Genomic DNA, 15,333 nt, shown 5'->3' on the forward strand with positions numbered 1-15,333 from the left:
TCTTCAGCCAGCCACCTCTGCCTTCCTTGGGTCACAAAGACCAGAGCAAAGATGTCTTTTTTTGGAAGCAGCTGCTTTGAGGTCTCTTGCTGCACAGCGTTGCTCCTGGCTATCCCAGAAGCTCCTGAGCTACAGAGAAAACTGTTCTCTTCCCAGGCCTCATAACCTCTCATTCTCTTGGGGCAGTTTCTTAACAGTACTTTCTGGTACAAGCAGACACCGTCTGTGCTCGCTCCCTTGCCCAGCACCCCGGGCATCCTGGCAGCCAGCTTGTCTGGCATCAAATGAGGATGAGTCCTCGCCCCTCTCCCCACACCTGGCAGTGGGCACTGATGTCTCAGCCAGGGCTTGGACCCGTAGTCCAGCCTAATCCAGAGCTTCTCTCTGCCTCTATCCAAGGCGTCATAACCGGGGAGGCTATGTAGAGTCGGAGTTAAGTGTTCTGGCTCTTAGAGTTAGATGTGGGTTCAAATCCCAGCCCCACCACTTAACTAGCCTGTCACTCTAACCTCGTAGTTGATGGTCAAGTGAGAAAATATATGCGAGCACCTGGCAACAGTAAGATCTGGATGGACCAATATTAGCCATGGCTATGACCTCATAGGGTTGTTGTGGCACAGACCATGAGATGTCCCATAATATCGCTTTCCTCCCCCTTCCTCGGTCACAGAACTCCAGGGCTGAGCTGGGCACCTGGTTGCTGGGGGCACAGCCACTTCCAGCATCCCCTGAGACCGGGCATGGCCGTGGGACCGAGACCTAGCCACAGGGCCACATGGGGAAGAGATGCACATAACGGTCAGATGTCCCTAAACCTGCCCTTCCCCCGCCCCTTCTCCTTCCTCCTCCTCCTCTCCCACCCCCTCCCAGCTGGAGGGCAGATGTAATGATTGTGCACTGTTTGTGGTCATCTTAAATGATGAGGCAAGACCAGGGTGGGAACTAAACAGGGCGGGTCAACCAGGGGAGAAGAGCCCCAGGTGTCAGGCCAGGACTGACACCTCCAGAGTTTGTCAACAGAAAAGAAGACATACTTCCATCTTGCCTCAATCACTATTATTCAGGGCTTTTCTGTGACAGCTGGACTTAATCCTAATCAACACAGCATGAGAATCATTAACTAAGATGGTCATGTGAGAGGCTTGACACGGGGTCCAGGGGCTGCTCAATGTTCCCCACGATCGGCGTCTTTATTATTAACCTTTAGCCTCATGCCGCCTGCCTTAGGTCAATAGCCCATCCTAGGAGCTGCCCGGCGCCACGCGGAGCTGGATCCTGACCTCCAGGGCCTGCCTCCCCTCAGAGGGCCCCGGGAAGAGCCTGAGACCCCGCTGTCCCCATCACCCTCCTCCCACCTTGGTCTGGTCCATCCACAGGAGCCACAAACCCCGGAAGGCCCGCCTCGGGAGCACCCCCAGGGGAGACCCTATAGAGAGTAGGGGGGGCAGGAGGTGAAGGGAACACGTGGCATACCTGGAGCTGCCTCGTTGCCAGGGGGGCAGAGAGAAAAGAGGAGAGAGAACAAGTCAGTGGCCGGGTGAGTGGGTACCCTCCCATGCTGGCAGTGCTTCTCGCGGGACCCCGCCCTGAAGATGGGGTTCCAGTTCCTAGTCCACTCCTGCTTCTCCACTGCCTCCCACCCCACAGAATCACCACGTCTAGCCTAAACCCCCTTCGCGGGGTTAGAGTGTCTGTTGATCCATCCGAGGGAGGGTGGAAGGTTAAGCCACTTGAATTTGTTGCAAAGCATGGGAGCAGGGAGAGGGGTGAGGCATGAGCCCCCAGGCTGGTATTTCCAAAGGCAGTTAGAGGCCTCTTTTCTGACCCGTTAGTGGGGGCTGTTTTCCACCGTCGTCCAGTGCTGGGGACGGTGGATGGGAGCCAAATCCTGGGGCTGGGAGCCCCTGGGGGCCGAGGGCTGGTGCTTGCGGTCAGCGGGGCTCACCTTCCAGATACTCGCCTCCTTGCCGTACACCACGGCCATGTTGCTGGCCTTGCCGCCTTTGATGAGCTGCTTCTCCGTCTCGTTGAGCTCCTGGGTCACGAAGCCCATGAAGGAGTTGTCCGGGGTGTGAGCTGCAGCCAGACCACGAGGTCAGTAAGACGGTTACCAGGCAGCCAAGGGCACACCCTGGGTCTACCCGGCCCCGCCCCATCAGAGGGCTCCCTGTTTGGCAAGGATGGGGAAGGGGGCTAGGAGGTAAGGGGTCCTGTTTGGGGCCGGAAGAGCATCAGTGCCCTGGCCCCCTTCCACAGCATCTCCTACCACCGACCCAGCCCTCTCTCCACGCAGCCCTTTGCTCACAAGGCCCTGCTGAGAGGTCTTTCCTGACCCCAATTCCACTCTGTCTCCTTTCCCTGCTTTATTTCTTGTCCCAGCACTCACTGACCAGATGCGATAGTATCTATTGATTGGGTTGTGTATTATCATCAGAATCTAAGCCCGGTGAGAGCAAACGCTCTGTCTGTGTCCCCGGCACATGGGAACGCCCGGCCGGCCGGCTCACAAATGTGCGGAACATCTTCCCTTTCACACCTGCCAGCTTCTGCCCTGCCCTTCCCTCTGCCTGGAGCGCCCACCACCCTTTTCTAGGATGAGAAAATCCTATTCTGCTTCAGGGCCCCACTCGCACATCACCTCCTCTCCTCCCAGAAGCCTTCTCTGGGGTCCACGTGCCCTCCCCTGTGGCCCCATCCACTGTAGTTAGGTCTCCGGCAAAGCGCGGATCGCACCGTGCCTCACCTCCCAGAACCAAGCACACCAGGGGCGAGGAATGCGTTTCAGCTAGGGCTCCAATTCCTCGGCCACGCTGCAGCAATGTCACTGATGAGCTCTGTCTGCCGTGGCAGGGTAGCGGGGCAGGCACAAGTGCCATCCATTTGCAAGTCACATGATCCCTCCCTTCCACCTAGAGGACCTTGAATAGAATGCTTATGGAACCCAATTAAACCTACTCTACCTTCCCAGGTGGGAGAGGCTGCGGGGAGTAGGTTGGTAACAACCATACACCCTTGATTTCCCAGAACAGCCCTGATGCCAAATAACCTATTTCTTCATTTCAGATGCATGTTTTTTCACATTTTAGCATTTCTGAAATTGGGATGCATACTTGAATCAAATGTGTAGATTTAACACAATATGTCTACCCATCCCTCTCAATACCCACAAAATCTATAATCAATATCTGGTGCACCTTAGAAGAGGTGGTGGTTTTCTGTCGAAGTGCCCCAGAAAGCTCACGGATTCTTGAGTCTGAAAATCCGACCACTGTAAGGACGGGCTGTAGAACAAAACGATCTCTCCTCTAGGGCTTCAGAGGCATAAGGGGGGCCCTGGAGGCCTGGAGTTGTTTCTGTGACAGTCAGAGCTCAGGCAGCTCTCCTGTCTCAGGAGGCTCTGCCAGGCCAGGGAGAGGCCCCAAGAAGGCAGACCAGACCCTCCCTGACCCAGTTTGCCTGCCCAGCCCCACCCTGGCCTCTGTCCCTACCCTCTGGCTCTAGCTGGGGCTGCACCCAGGTCTCTCTCCCATTCGCCATTTCCTCCCTATTCTCAGAGATGAAGAAAATCTCATTCCACCAACCCCACCAGAAGGGACAGGTTTAGAACAATTAGCTAAACTAGTGGGCGTGAGACAGCGAAGTATTGCAACCAACTAAAATAACAGGGACCATTAAGCAAAGAGCTCCTGGGGGCAGGGCAAGGCAGGGAGAGGCAGCCAGCCTCCCAGTTAGCTCTTTGGGGAAATCAACCAGCTATCAATAGATGGGGAAAGAGGCCTGCTCATGAATTCCTTCCTGGACTTGGTATATCATTAAGACAGGCAAGTCTGTTTTTTGTTCTCTCTTTCTTTAATTGATTCAGTCAATTAACATTTTTTGAGGACCTCTGATAGGCTCCAGGGAAATAAAGATAAATCAGTCAGTGGCTCCTTTTTGAGTGATTCATACATAATCTATCAGTGGAAATAAATGTATAAGCAAATAACTCTATTTCAATATATGCTTTAACAGAATTAGGTTTAAGAGTTATAAAAGCATTCTGCCTGGAATAGATAAGGTGATCAGTGAAAGTGACAGTAAACAGAAGAGACATTTGACATGGGGCTTTGGAGGACGAGTAGGAGTTTGCCAGCTTTGGAACTCTAGATCCAGTGGGTTTTACCCCAGGGCAAGTCCTCATTTTCTCAGTGTAGATTATCACAGAGGGCTCTTAACCCATCTCCTGCTTCCCCATCCTCTACCACTGTTCCTTTGGCCATCTGCAGTCTGCCAGAATAATATATCTCAAAAAATTGGGGGGGGGGAATTCCCTGGAGGTCCAGTGGTTAGGACTCCGTGCTTTCACTGCTGAGGGCCTGAGTTCAATCTCTGGTCAGGGAACTAAAATCCCGCAAGCCGCCCGGCGTGACCAAACCAAAAAAAAAAAAAAAAAATTTCTCCATGATATTCCCTAGCTCAGGGACCTACAGTGAACCTCGAATTACCATATCCGATGTAAACTCAGGAATCTTTGCTAAAAGACCCCATCCTTCTGCTCGCAGATCCTCAATCGTATTTTTTCTGCTCTGCTATCACATATGCTGTTTCCACAGCCTACAGTATCACCACCACTACCCACCCCCACTTCCTTTCCCTCCAGAAATCTCCTCAGGACCCATCCCACTCCAATCACTCTGCTGGGAGCACAATGCCACCAGATGACCTGTTAGGACAGTCACTCTTCTCTTGGAGAAGCCTCATACAACCTTGCAACGGGCTATGGGGAGGGAGTCTGGTCCCCACAGAGCCATGTGGCCTCAGACAGCACATTCCACCTTTCTGGGCCTCAGTTTCCTCATCTGGGCTCCAAGGAAACTTCCCACCTTCCCAACCCTCTGGGATCCAATCAAGCCATTACTCGTGTATTATTCAGAAATCTTGTCTGCCTCTAATACAGCCTAGAACCTGAAGAGTAATACAAAAGCAGTCCCTAAGCACCCAAAAGGGAGGCATTCATTTGACAGGCTCAGCAGAGATCAGCTATTTTACTTACGAGCAAGTTCCTCGGGACCCTTCTTGGAACCAAGCTCACTCTTAATTTAGACACAATCCTAATGAGGGCGCTTATCCGGCTTTCTGACCCACAGCCTTCAAAGAGCCGCCAATTAGACGTCCAAGATGCTGCTGGATGCAGATAGCTTGACGACGATTAAAAGTGACAGCTGACAGTCTCCCAAGTAGGAGAAAAGGCGCCACACCAAACAGCGACAGGAGAAGGGGCCACTCAGCAGGGGACGTGGCTCCGCACACCTCTGCTGGCCCCGCAGGGCAGGCTCCACACCAGAAAGATAGAGCACTGACCCTGAGCTGTCATGAAAAGTTTAAATTATTTTCAGCGCGCTGCATGTTAAGAGGGAGGTCAGTGTGTATATATTTTAAAGTCTCATTAAAAATCGCAAAAGCGGGCTTCCCTGGTGGCCCAGTGGTTAAGAATCCGCCTGCCAATGCAGGGCATAGGGGTTCGAGCCCTGGTCCGGGAAGATCCCACATGCCGCAGAGCAACTAAGCCCGTGCGCCACAACTACTGAGCCTGCGCTCTAGAGCCCGCGAGCCACAACTACTGAAGCTCGTGTGCCTAAAGCCCATGCTCCGCAACAAGAGAAGCCACCGCAATGAGAAGCCCGCACACGAGAGAAGCCCCAGCTCACCGCAACTAGAGAAAAGCCCGCACGCAGCAACGAAAACCCAAAGCAGCCAAAAATAAATAAATTAAATAAATAAAAATTTTTTTAAATTGCGAAAGCTCAGCTCGAATAGCATCCCTTGTCCAAAGCCCGTCACCCACAGGGGCCCCAGCCACCCCACCCCACCCAGCCTTACTTCCCATTATCCCCAATGCTAGAGCCTCCCGGAGCATTTGCATTTCCAGAACCTTCCGTTCTTTCCATATCCATCTTTACAACGTCTGTTCCCTCTGCTTAGAAAGCCTCCTTATGCTGCCCCCTCGCCACTCACTTAAGTCTCCCTCCACGTTGGAATGTCTCTCTTTCTCAAAGGCCATGGAACCCTCTTTGTTCTGGAACCCTGTGCTGAGCCGCTTTTGAGAGCAAGAGAACAACGTGTGCTCCAGGGGGACAAAGGCCGCGTCCTCCGGGTGTTGGAAAGGTCACCACACTTCCCCCCGCACCCAGGCTGCCCCCTCCCTACACACCACCAGAGGCTTCCTCTGTGGCTCACACATCTGCAGAGAGGGGAATGAGGCTTTCCCGTCCAAGGGGACACGCCAAGGGGGTGTGTTCCCCTCCCCGCACAGGCCCCAAAAGGAAGGAGAGGAAGGAATGGGACCTGCCTCCTCCCGGGCCACCTCGGAGAGGCCCCCACCGCCTCCCAATGGCCGGACACTCACGGAACATGGTCATGAACTGCTTAGGGTTGAGGTTCCAGTAGCCCCAGTTTGTCCGGTAGCCGTGCAGCGTGGCGTACTCCTCGTGGTTGTACGCAGGTTCTGTCCCGAAGGTGTCTATGACTCGGATGCGGCACCTGTCCACCCCCCCGGGATCAGGAACCAGGGTCACCAACCTCCCTGTGTCTCCCTGGGCTAGGATTGTGCCAGCCGTGGGCTCTGTAACCCGAAGGTGGCTGGTCAGGATAGTGTGATGTGTGGTCAGGGCTTGGGCTCAGACAGTAGCTGGCTGTGTGACCACGGGCAAGTGCCTTAACCTCTCTGGGTCAGCTTCCCCATCAGTGAAATGGGGATAACTGTCTCAGGGTCTTAGTGATACACCTGAACCAGGGACCACTAACTCAGAAACCGTTAGTTTTTACAGAAGCCCCAAGGGAGCCTAGAAGGGGAGGCCCAGCCTGGAATGGGATCCCTCCCCACTGCCCCAGGGATCACTTGTACGATTTCTACTTTCCTGGGCAGGGAGTCCACAGTCCCTCCGCCCAGGAGCCTGACACCCGCAGCATGTGCCTGGGTTATCTGGGCTGAGACGCAGAAGAGCAGGGCCCCAGAGGGACCAGCCACTGCCTCGGGCCCATCGTGCCCATCGTGCCCATCGTGCCTCAAAGTCTCCTGCAAGGGTGGCCCCTTCAGGTGGGCCTCTCAGCCGGTGGAGGCTCTGTCCCACCCTTTGGCCCATTGAGGCTGCTGTCAATGGGCCAAAGCCCAGAACCTCTCCCTCCATCTGGGCCACCCCGGGGTGGGCACCTGAAGAAAACCGCTGAGACTCAGACGCCCCTACAAGGAGTTCCCTCACCCAGAGTCCTTGCCGGTGACCCAGAATGGTCCGGACTGCTGAGGTCGGCACTCCTCCCCCAGAAGAGGCGGGGATGGCAGGAAGAGGCCCCCAGTGCACGGAGAACATGCATTAATAATAAAAGCAATAACGCTGCCTGTCACTTTTTTTTCCCTAATAAAATCGTGTGGGATAGTCAATGAGACTAGAGCAGACGTAATAAATAGCAGGGGCCTCTGTGCTAAATTAAACCCCGTACCCGGCTGGCTGCAGAGAGCCAGAGCTACGGCACTGGCCTTCCTCCTGCCCCGGAGGGGGTGGGGTGGAGGAGGGAGGGGGGAGGGGGCTGCTGGGTCCCCACGCACAGAGGTCACGCCCCGTTACCTGCCTTGTTCCCCTCCACCGCTCCCTGCAATTCCTCTGCCCCCTCCATCTGGGTCAGCTCTGACCCTGCCCCCCAGCCTGTCCAGCAGCACAGGGGCCTGGATCGCCTGGCTGTGGTCTATTAATTGTCATCTGAGTCAGCCTTAGTCAGGAGGCAAAGCTGTCAGAGAAGGAAGGCAGTGGGGGAGGGGAGCCTTCTCTCCACTGCGGAACCTGGGAAAGTGCAATCCCCCACCTTGGGGACCAGCCGGCATCCAGACCCCCGGGGCTGCCGTGGGCCATCACCACCATCCCGCTGCCCTCTCACCGGTACTTCTTGAAGGAGAGTCCCATGTGCTGCTTCATCTGCTGCAGGCCGTGGTAGTCGGTGTAGATGAGGTCGAAAGGCAGGGGCATGGTGAGCGGGCAGTTCCCCCGGCCTGGCGGCACCCCTAAGTTACTGAGAGAAGAACCCTTCAGAGTCTGAGCCCCGAGAGGGACCCACAGACAGCAAAAACCCCTCTTCCCAAACAGGCTTGCGTTGGGGGAACCTGAAGCCCACCCTGGCTCCTATAGCCCAGAATAAGTGGCGGGGAGAACACTGTAAAGGAAAGTGAGGTCAGTGCATGAATCCTGACGAACTCTTGGAGAGGAAGCAAACAGGGTAGCCATGTACGGTTGTATAGGTTTTTCACTGCACAAGAGACTCCAACGAGGGGCAGATGGGACTGAGATCCAGCCCCGGCTAGCTTGCCAAGACTGTACCTGGCCTGGGCTACCTGCCAGAAGGAAGGAGCACCTTCTGTTAATTTGCACAAACCTGACCCCTGCAGGGCTGTGTCCACCCAGAGGGGGCACCTTTACCCAATGTTCACAAAGTGCCATAAACACCCGCCGAGGTCCTCAGCACAGCTTCAGCATTTGTTAGAAGCTGAAGGGTCCCCAAACCTGTGCCCCAGAAGATATAATCCTGCTCTGCTGACTGGCCCCTGGCCCACGGAGATGGCTAGCCCTGCCCCACAGGCAGACCCTGCCTGCTGGGTCACTTACTTACAGGCTTTCATATGGGAACAGGGCTGCCACTGGTGACCCAGGGTGGAGACTTTGGATCATCTCACTGGAGCCTGAAGGACACGGCCTCCCATCTGCCCAGTCCACCTCCCTGGAGACAGGCTCAAAGCCCCCTGCCTGGCCCCCACAGTGCCAGCGTGAACTTTGTCCTGGATGCCCCTGCCCACCATCCAGGAGCCTTTGCTAAGCCTGACTACACACCCCCTGCAGAGATGATGGGGCTTTTGGATGAATGACTCAGTAAGTCTGTACTGAGCGGCTGAGCCAGGCAGAGAGTAGTGTCGGCCCCCAGGGAAGCCCTCCAGCAGCTGCCCACCTCCCCCATTCCCGCCTCCCTTGGATGCGTGGTCCAGATGCTGGAAGGCATCCATGAGACCTCCCAGTGAGCCCCTTCAGGGATCCACATGGCAAAAGGCCACAGTTATCATCAGTTCCCTGGGTCGTATCTCCGGCTCCTTGAGACAATTCAAGCCATGTGGAGAAGTAGCACCTGGACGCCTCTGCACTACCTTGCTCACATTCAGCAAGACACACACAGAGGCTCAGTAAACACTGTCCCCTGAGCAAACTGCCCTAACGCGGCCTTTTCAGCGATGTTTATGACAACCTGATGACAAGGCCATGATGGAAAGATGTCAAGGGGAGCTTCGGGCGACGGGGATCAAGGCATCAGGGGTTGGTCTGTGGCTGGCAGAGAAGGGCATGCCCTCCCCCAGCCAGGGCACCCAGCCTCACTCAGCTTCCCCACGCTGGCTCCCCCAGTGGTAGAACCTTTGCTGCTAAGTGGGGAGAGAGGAGTGCAAAAATCTTATAACCATTTTCTCCCCATTTCTTATCTATAAACTTAAAAATGGCCAAGCACCCCCCCACCCCCGTCTCCACCCGTCCAACCCTCCAATGAGTCCCTCTTTCCAACCAGACGGCCACACAGGATTCTCAAACCCAGGGCTTCTAAGGCAGGGCGTGCTTCTTCGGCTTTTTTGCTGAATTACTCAGAAAGCAAAGGGGAATAAGCCCAGGACCCCAGGGGTCTGGAGCCATCACAGGAAACAGTTCCCACAACCTAGAGACTTCATGAAATATTTGGTGGTATTTTTAAGTGTCGAGCAGGTTTTACATTCTCCTCTGTAGGATCCCTGTTTTCTTTCCAGTGTGGCTGTCTCTCACACCCCAAAGTCCTCCAGTCAGATGGAGCATCAGTTTTGTCCTGGGCTATAGAAGCTCCGGGTTTAGGACAGACCCTGGTCCCCCTCCCCACTTCCTCCACTCAATTGAGAACCACAAATAGAAAGACAAGGTGATGATTCCTCTTGCAGAAGTGAGGAAGCGGGTGGCTGCTCCTCCCTCACGGAATCTGGGTCTGGGAAAATTAAGACGATTCTGAAAATATAAACCGTAGGTGGGTCTAGTTGCTGCTACCTGCACCAGCCGCATGCTTGATTTTCCCACACTGCCTTTCCGGCTGGTTACCAGGCAACGTGTTGTCCCTCTGTGGCCATGGGTGGTGCCAACAAAGTCATGGGGGCTTCCTTTGGTTGCCTCGACCCTGGCCCCAGCCCCAGACACCAGGGCCACTGAGAGGCCAGATGAGCAAGTCACAGCCCTCTCCTGGGAAAATGACCCCACACTGACTTCCTAGAGCCTGTGTCGTCTTCCTCACCTTCACGGCTACCATTTTGAACACAGGCACCATTCTACGTGCTTTCAACTCATCAATTCTTCAATTCCTTTCATCTGGGCAACTACCCGATGAGATCAGACCCATTCCCATCCTGCTCCCCTCTTTACAGATTGGGAAACAGAGAGGTTTAGTCATTTACCCAGGATCATACAGCCAGGAAGGCATGGAGCTGGGATTGGAACCCAGGCAGTGGGCTCCAGCACCCACACTCCCACTCACTGAGCTCTCCTTCCTCCCCAGGGCCACCGGGCATCAGACAGCACAATGGTGGGTCACTGGACCACAGTGACATCCTGAAATTGGAGCCCCGGGCTGCTAGCAGAGATTGGGCCCCAGTCCCAGTTTTGTTGCTAACTTTGGAGGGGCCATAAGCCTCTAGGGATTTCATTTTTCTCATCAGCAAAAGACAAATAAAAATGCCTACCTCACGGGGTTCCTGGTAGGATCAAGTGGGGCAAGGAGAGTGAAAGTTCCATTGATTATTATTACTTTAGTCATCAGGTTCACCTTCTGAATTTCCAAGTCTGGCAACTCCTTACCCCGTCCCCACGCCCAACACACACACCCCTCACTTAAGGTCCCGGTCATTTTTCAGCTAGAATCTTGAGATAATTTCCTCTCCATTCTGCCTCCCTCCTGTCTTGCCTCTTTTCTAGAGAGATCTTTCCATGATGTCAACCTGGTCAGTCATCCCTGGCTCTATCTGATCCTTTCCAGAGACTTCTCACCTCCTGTTCCTGGACTCAAACCTTGCCTCCTCCTCCAGGAAGCCCTCCTTGGACCTCTGGTCAGAGTGAGACGCCCTTCTCCCTCGATCCCCCTGCCCCAGCATCCCACTCCCCTCCCTACCATTCCTCTGCACTGCCCTGAGTCACTTCCTCACAACCAGGACCCCTCCAGGGCAGGGCCAGGTTATCTTTGAAAGCCCAAAGCGGGGACAGGATCTGACCCAATAAGTACTGTTGTGTTCATGAACGAATTCACAAGGTAATGAGCCAGGGGATCCCGCCCTCCCCCCACCCCTGGAAGAACTGGTTTAAAGGTTGAAAATATGGTCAAGAAAAGCATGTTAGGAGAAAGGGGGTGGGTGAGAGGGGCCCAGGGCTGATGGGCGTCGCCGAGGGTTATTAGCTGAGTAGCCTCCTGGTCTGGACTGGACACAAGTGGCCCCACGGGTCCCAAAAGGACATCACAGCAAGAAGAAGAGGATGAGAGACAAATTGGTCCAGATACAGCAGGTTCCCTTCCCAGGAGGAGTTAACGAGGAGACCCACAGTCCCCCCAGCCCTAGAAAAAAAAGATTTTCAATTTACGGTGACTTCACTGGAAATGTGTCTGAAGCTTCCTCATTACTCTTGTCACAAGGAATCTGAGCTCGTCCCAAGGAGAACACAGAGGGTCAGCCGAGGGGAGAGGGGGCTGTGGTTTTATCACTTGTAATTTAAGTTCACTTTTATGGGCAATTTTACTCTAAGTGGTTGGTTGGAGCAGTGACATGAATTGAAAAATGCTGTCTCTTGACAACCTTCAGACAAAGGTGCCCAGGGAGGCTCAGCTGTACAATTCCACCTTCCGTGCTGACTCCTCAAAAGGCCCCTGTCCAGACATTTTCCTAATTCCAATGTCAAGTTCACTTCTCTTCCGACTCTTAGCCCAGAGCTGCGTCGGGAGGGGCTCACAGAGCCTCCCCACCCCCATGGCCCTGGTGAGAGGGGGACAAGCAGCCTCTCAGCATGAAGGGACTTCAGATGCACCCACTCAGCCTCCCCTGCCCGCCCACTACCACCCTCAACGCTTGGGAAGTTTCTGTGGAATTGCCAAATTGGGTGGTTGGAATGAATTTCCAAATGTCCCCAGGCCACCTGAGTGGGAGTCTAAATACAGATGAAGGGGGTGGGGGAAGGAGTGATCTAGGGAAAAAGAGCCTTTCTACAGGTCACCTCGTCATCTGGTCCCAGTGCCCAACCCAGATTAATCCACCCTTGAAAGCCAATCTGTCAGGGGCAGTGGGGGATGGGGACTTAGGGTTTAATGGGGACCGTTTCAGTCTGGAAAGAGGAAAAGGCTCTGGAGATGGATGGTGGGGATGGTTGTACAACCACGTGAACGAACCTAACGTCACTGAACCGCACCCAGTTAAGATGGTAAATTTTACGTTGTATGTACTTTACTACAATTTTTTTTAAAGAGCCAAAACCAAACTGTCCACACTCACAGTGTCCTTGCCCAGACGCGCAAGTGCACGCCCAGCACTCTGTCTCCCAAAGGCACCCCTGTCCCCATCTTCTCCAGGGCCCCCCACAATGTAGGGGCTCAGCAAATAGCCAGAGCAGGATGCCTGTTACTCTGCTAAAAGATCAAAAGGTGAATGGGTAAATGGGACAAGGCAGAGAAAAAATATAATCTACGCCCAAAAGAAAACAAAAACCTCAGCTAGGAATCAAAATGCTGAGTTCTACACGTGAAGAGCATCCCTGGGTGTAAGCTCCAGGGACCTTGCTGGGTGACCTTGCACAGACACAGAATCGCTCTGGTGTCCACCTCCACTCCCATTCCATGATACATGGACAAATCTCCACGGTTCCTTCTAGGCTAAAAATTCTCCGGTTTTATTTCTCCCTGTGCCTTTGGTCTGTGGCTAGAAATAATCTCTCCAGGTAGTGCTCAAATTCTGGAACAAACTATTCTCTCTCCCTCTCTGTCTTCTCTGTGTGGGATGGACCTAATTAAAAAGAATCCTTACAAAGCGCTCAAAGATCTTTGTCTCCAGGCGCGAAGTGCCCATGGGGAACTTCAGCTTCCCTGGATCCATCTCATTACTGGGAGCACCCCGCCTGGGCAGCCCAGGACCTTTGTCTCCTCTGGGGCCTGCTAGCCCTCTGACCCCGTCCGGTGCCCACCCCCTGAGCACTAAGGCATTGACCCCGTCTCTCTCTCACGGCCATTGTTAGAGCGGCTGCCGCCCCATCCCCAGAGCGTGAGGACCACAGAGAAATAAACCCAGAAAGTTAACTGGGCTTCTAACGAGCTGCTTTAGCAGGTAGGTTAGGATCACTAACAAGGAAGGAATTAAATTCTCCTGAAGGGTTTTCTTCCCTTGCCCAGCGTGAGCTGACCTTCCTGAGCCAACAAAAGCAGCCTTATGAAGCCCTCATGATGGGCTCACCTGCAGCTTCTGTCTCCTGAAAAGGCAGGTGTCCCAGTGCCCTCGGAGGTCAGGGATCACAGCTAAAGAGAACGGTCAGGTCCCCAGTGGAGTCAGAGCTCAGTGGAAAAGGGAGTTCAAAGCAAAAGCCACTCCTTAGCCAAAGCCCAAAGGAAACACAGGCAGGAGGATTTGGAAATGGAACTGGGCGGCTGCACTGGGCGGCCTGCATTGGGCCTGTGGTCCAAGGCCAACACTTTCTTCCCCAGCGTTCCCTCCTAGTAAGCAAACTCAGGGCTAAAAATATGGCTGCTGCTCCCAGGAGAGCTGGATGAAACGACAGACTCATTCCTCCAGCTCGCTGGGGACCGCCGGGCCCGGGAACACATCCCTCTGGCTGTCCCCTGCCTCCTTCCCCCATTTATGTAACAATGCATGTGAATGCTGAGCACGAATCAAGGCTTCTCTCATCCAAGCCAGGATTTCAGTGAAGGTGGCTCTCAGGCCCAGGTGCAGGTTAGGGTCACTGAAGCCCGTGTTGGCTCTTGACGGCCAGGTCAGTCCCAGAGGTGCCACCTCTTTGCTCTGGGGTGGGGCCTGCCACTGGGACGTTGGTTTTCAGTTTTTCCGGGGATTCTCAGGTCCTAGGGGCTCTCGCTGTTCTATCCAGTCCCACAGACCTTTGTGGGGAACCAACCCATGGAGGAAACAAAGATGGGTGAGGCTCTGCTCTCAATCCCACTGGAACAAGCCCCGTGGGGGACTTGGGTTAAAGGAAAGACACAGCCCTGGAGCGCCGCCACGAACCGTAGGGTAATCTGCGTCCGTTCCTGAACAGCCGAGGAAAGCACAGTCTGGCTCCCAAGATAAATCCTCCCTTGACCAGAGCCCTTTTATGATTTCAGGGAAGTCAGAAGGAGTGCCAGGGGTTATTTGTACCATCCTATGCTTCTGCCAGCTTCACTAGGAATAAAAGGAGTCCCAGGCCGGCCCTGCCCCTGCTCTGAGCCCAGAGCAGTGGAGTTTTATCCCTCCTGTCGAGGGGCATTTCAGTCTCCAGGAAGTTCATCCCACTGTCTGCCTTCTTCCTCTCCAGCCGCCATGGGACAAGACCTCCTCTTGCTCAGGACCCCACCTCTGTTTACAAGAACCCATGGCTCCTCAGATTTGATGAAGATGTACTGATGCATCCCTCCCACCGCCCCCCCGGAAGGAATCCCACCTCCTTACCCTTCCTTCAAAAGCCTTCAGAAGCCAGCCCTCTCTTCATTTCTTCTCTGACTCCCCCCAAGTTCTCCCCACCCCACTTGGGTTGCGCGGACCTTTCCTGAGGGCCTGTGATTTCTTTTAAATCGTTCCTCCTTTGCAACCTCCAGCCCCAATGTCGACCAGGCCGGAGCTGGAAAAGGCGCCTCGGCCACTACATCCGTGAGGTCACACTTACGGGCCAAGGTCAAGGCTTAGGGGCCTTGATTTGCAAGAGACAGACTCCCACTCTTTGTGGCTCAGAGCAGCGTGGAGGGGGAGGTGCAGGGAATCATCCCTCCTGGATCCCGGGGAAGGATGAAGCGCAGGGACCAGCGAGGCTCTGGGCCCCCAGCAGCAGAGGCCCTCATCTTCCTCGGTGTTCAGCTACACCGAACACGATCCCGCTACGCAGATTTAAATGCCTCCTTGGAACCCAAGGAGGAAGAAGGCAAAAGAAGGGAGAGGCGGGAATTCCCTGGCGGTCCAGTGGTTAGGACTTCACGCTTCCATTGCAGGAGGCACGGGTTTGATCCCTGGTTGGGGAACTAAGATCCTGCAAGCCATGCGGCACAGCCAAAAAAACAAATAAACAAACCAGAAGGGAGAGG

General features: G+C 54.5%; 1 protein-coding gene across 2 annotated transcripts in view; it reads right to left on the minus strand.

Moving 5' to 3' along the window:
* The window catches only part of MGAT5B (alpha-1,6-mannosylglycoprotein 6-beta-N-acetylglucosaminyltransferase B), a gene marked incomplete at its 5' end in the record, with an annotated part of 68,795 nt that overhangs the window by 15,069 nt on the left and 38,393 nt on the right, over positions 1–15,333 (minus strand). The window contains 4 exons of one of the 2 annotated variants that reach the window (XM_082604922.1): positions 1,474–1,558; positions 1,946–2,076; positions 6,386–6,519; positions 7,909–8,040. In XM_082604922.1, coding sequence (XP_082461048.1) covers positions 1,474–1,558; positions 1,946–2,076; positions 6,386–6,519; positions 7,909–8,040 — 482 coding nt within the window. The remainder of the gene's footprint in view (positions 1–1,473; positions 1,559–1,945; positions 2,077–6,385; positions 6,520–7,908; positions 8,041–15,333) is intronic. The other variant, XM_082604923.1, reaches the window with a different exon arrangement.

Source organism: Mesoplodon mirus (genome assembly GCF_964341445.2).
Source record: "Mesoplodon mirus genome assembly, chromosome: 18".
Taxonomy (NCBI): Eukaryota; Metazoa; Chordata; class Mammalia; order Artiodactyla; family Ziphiidae; genus Mesoplodon; species Mesoplodon mirus.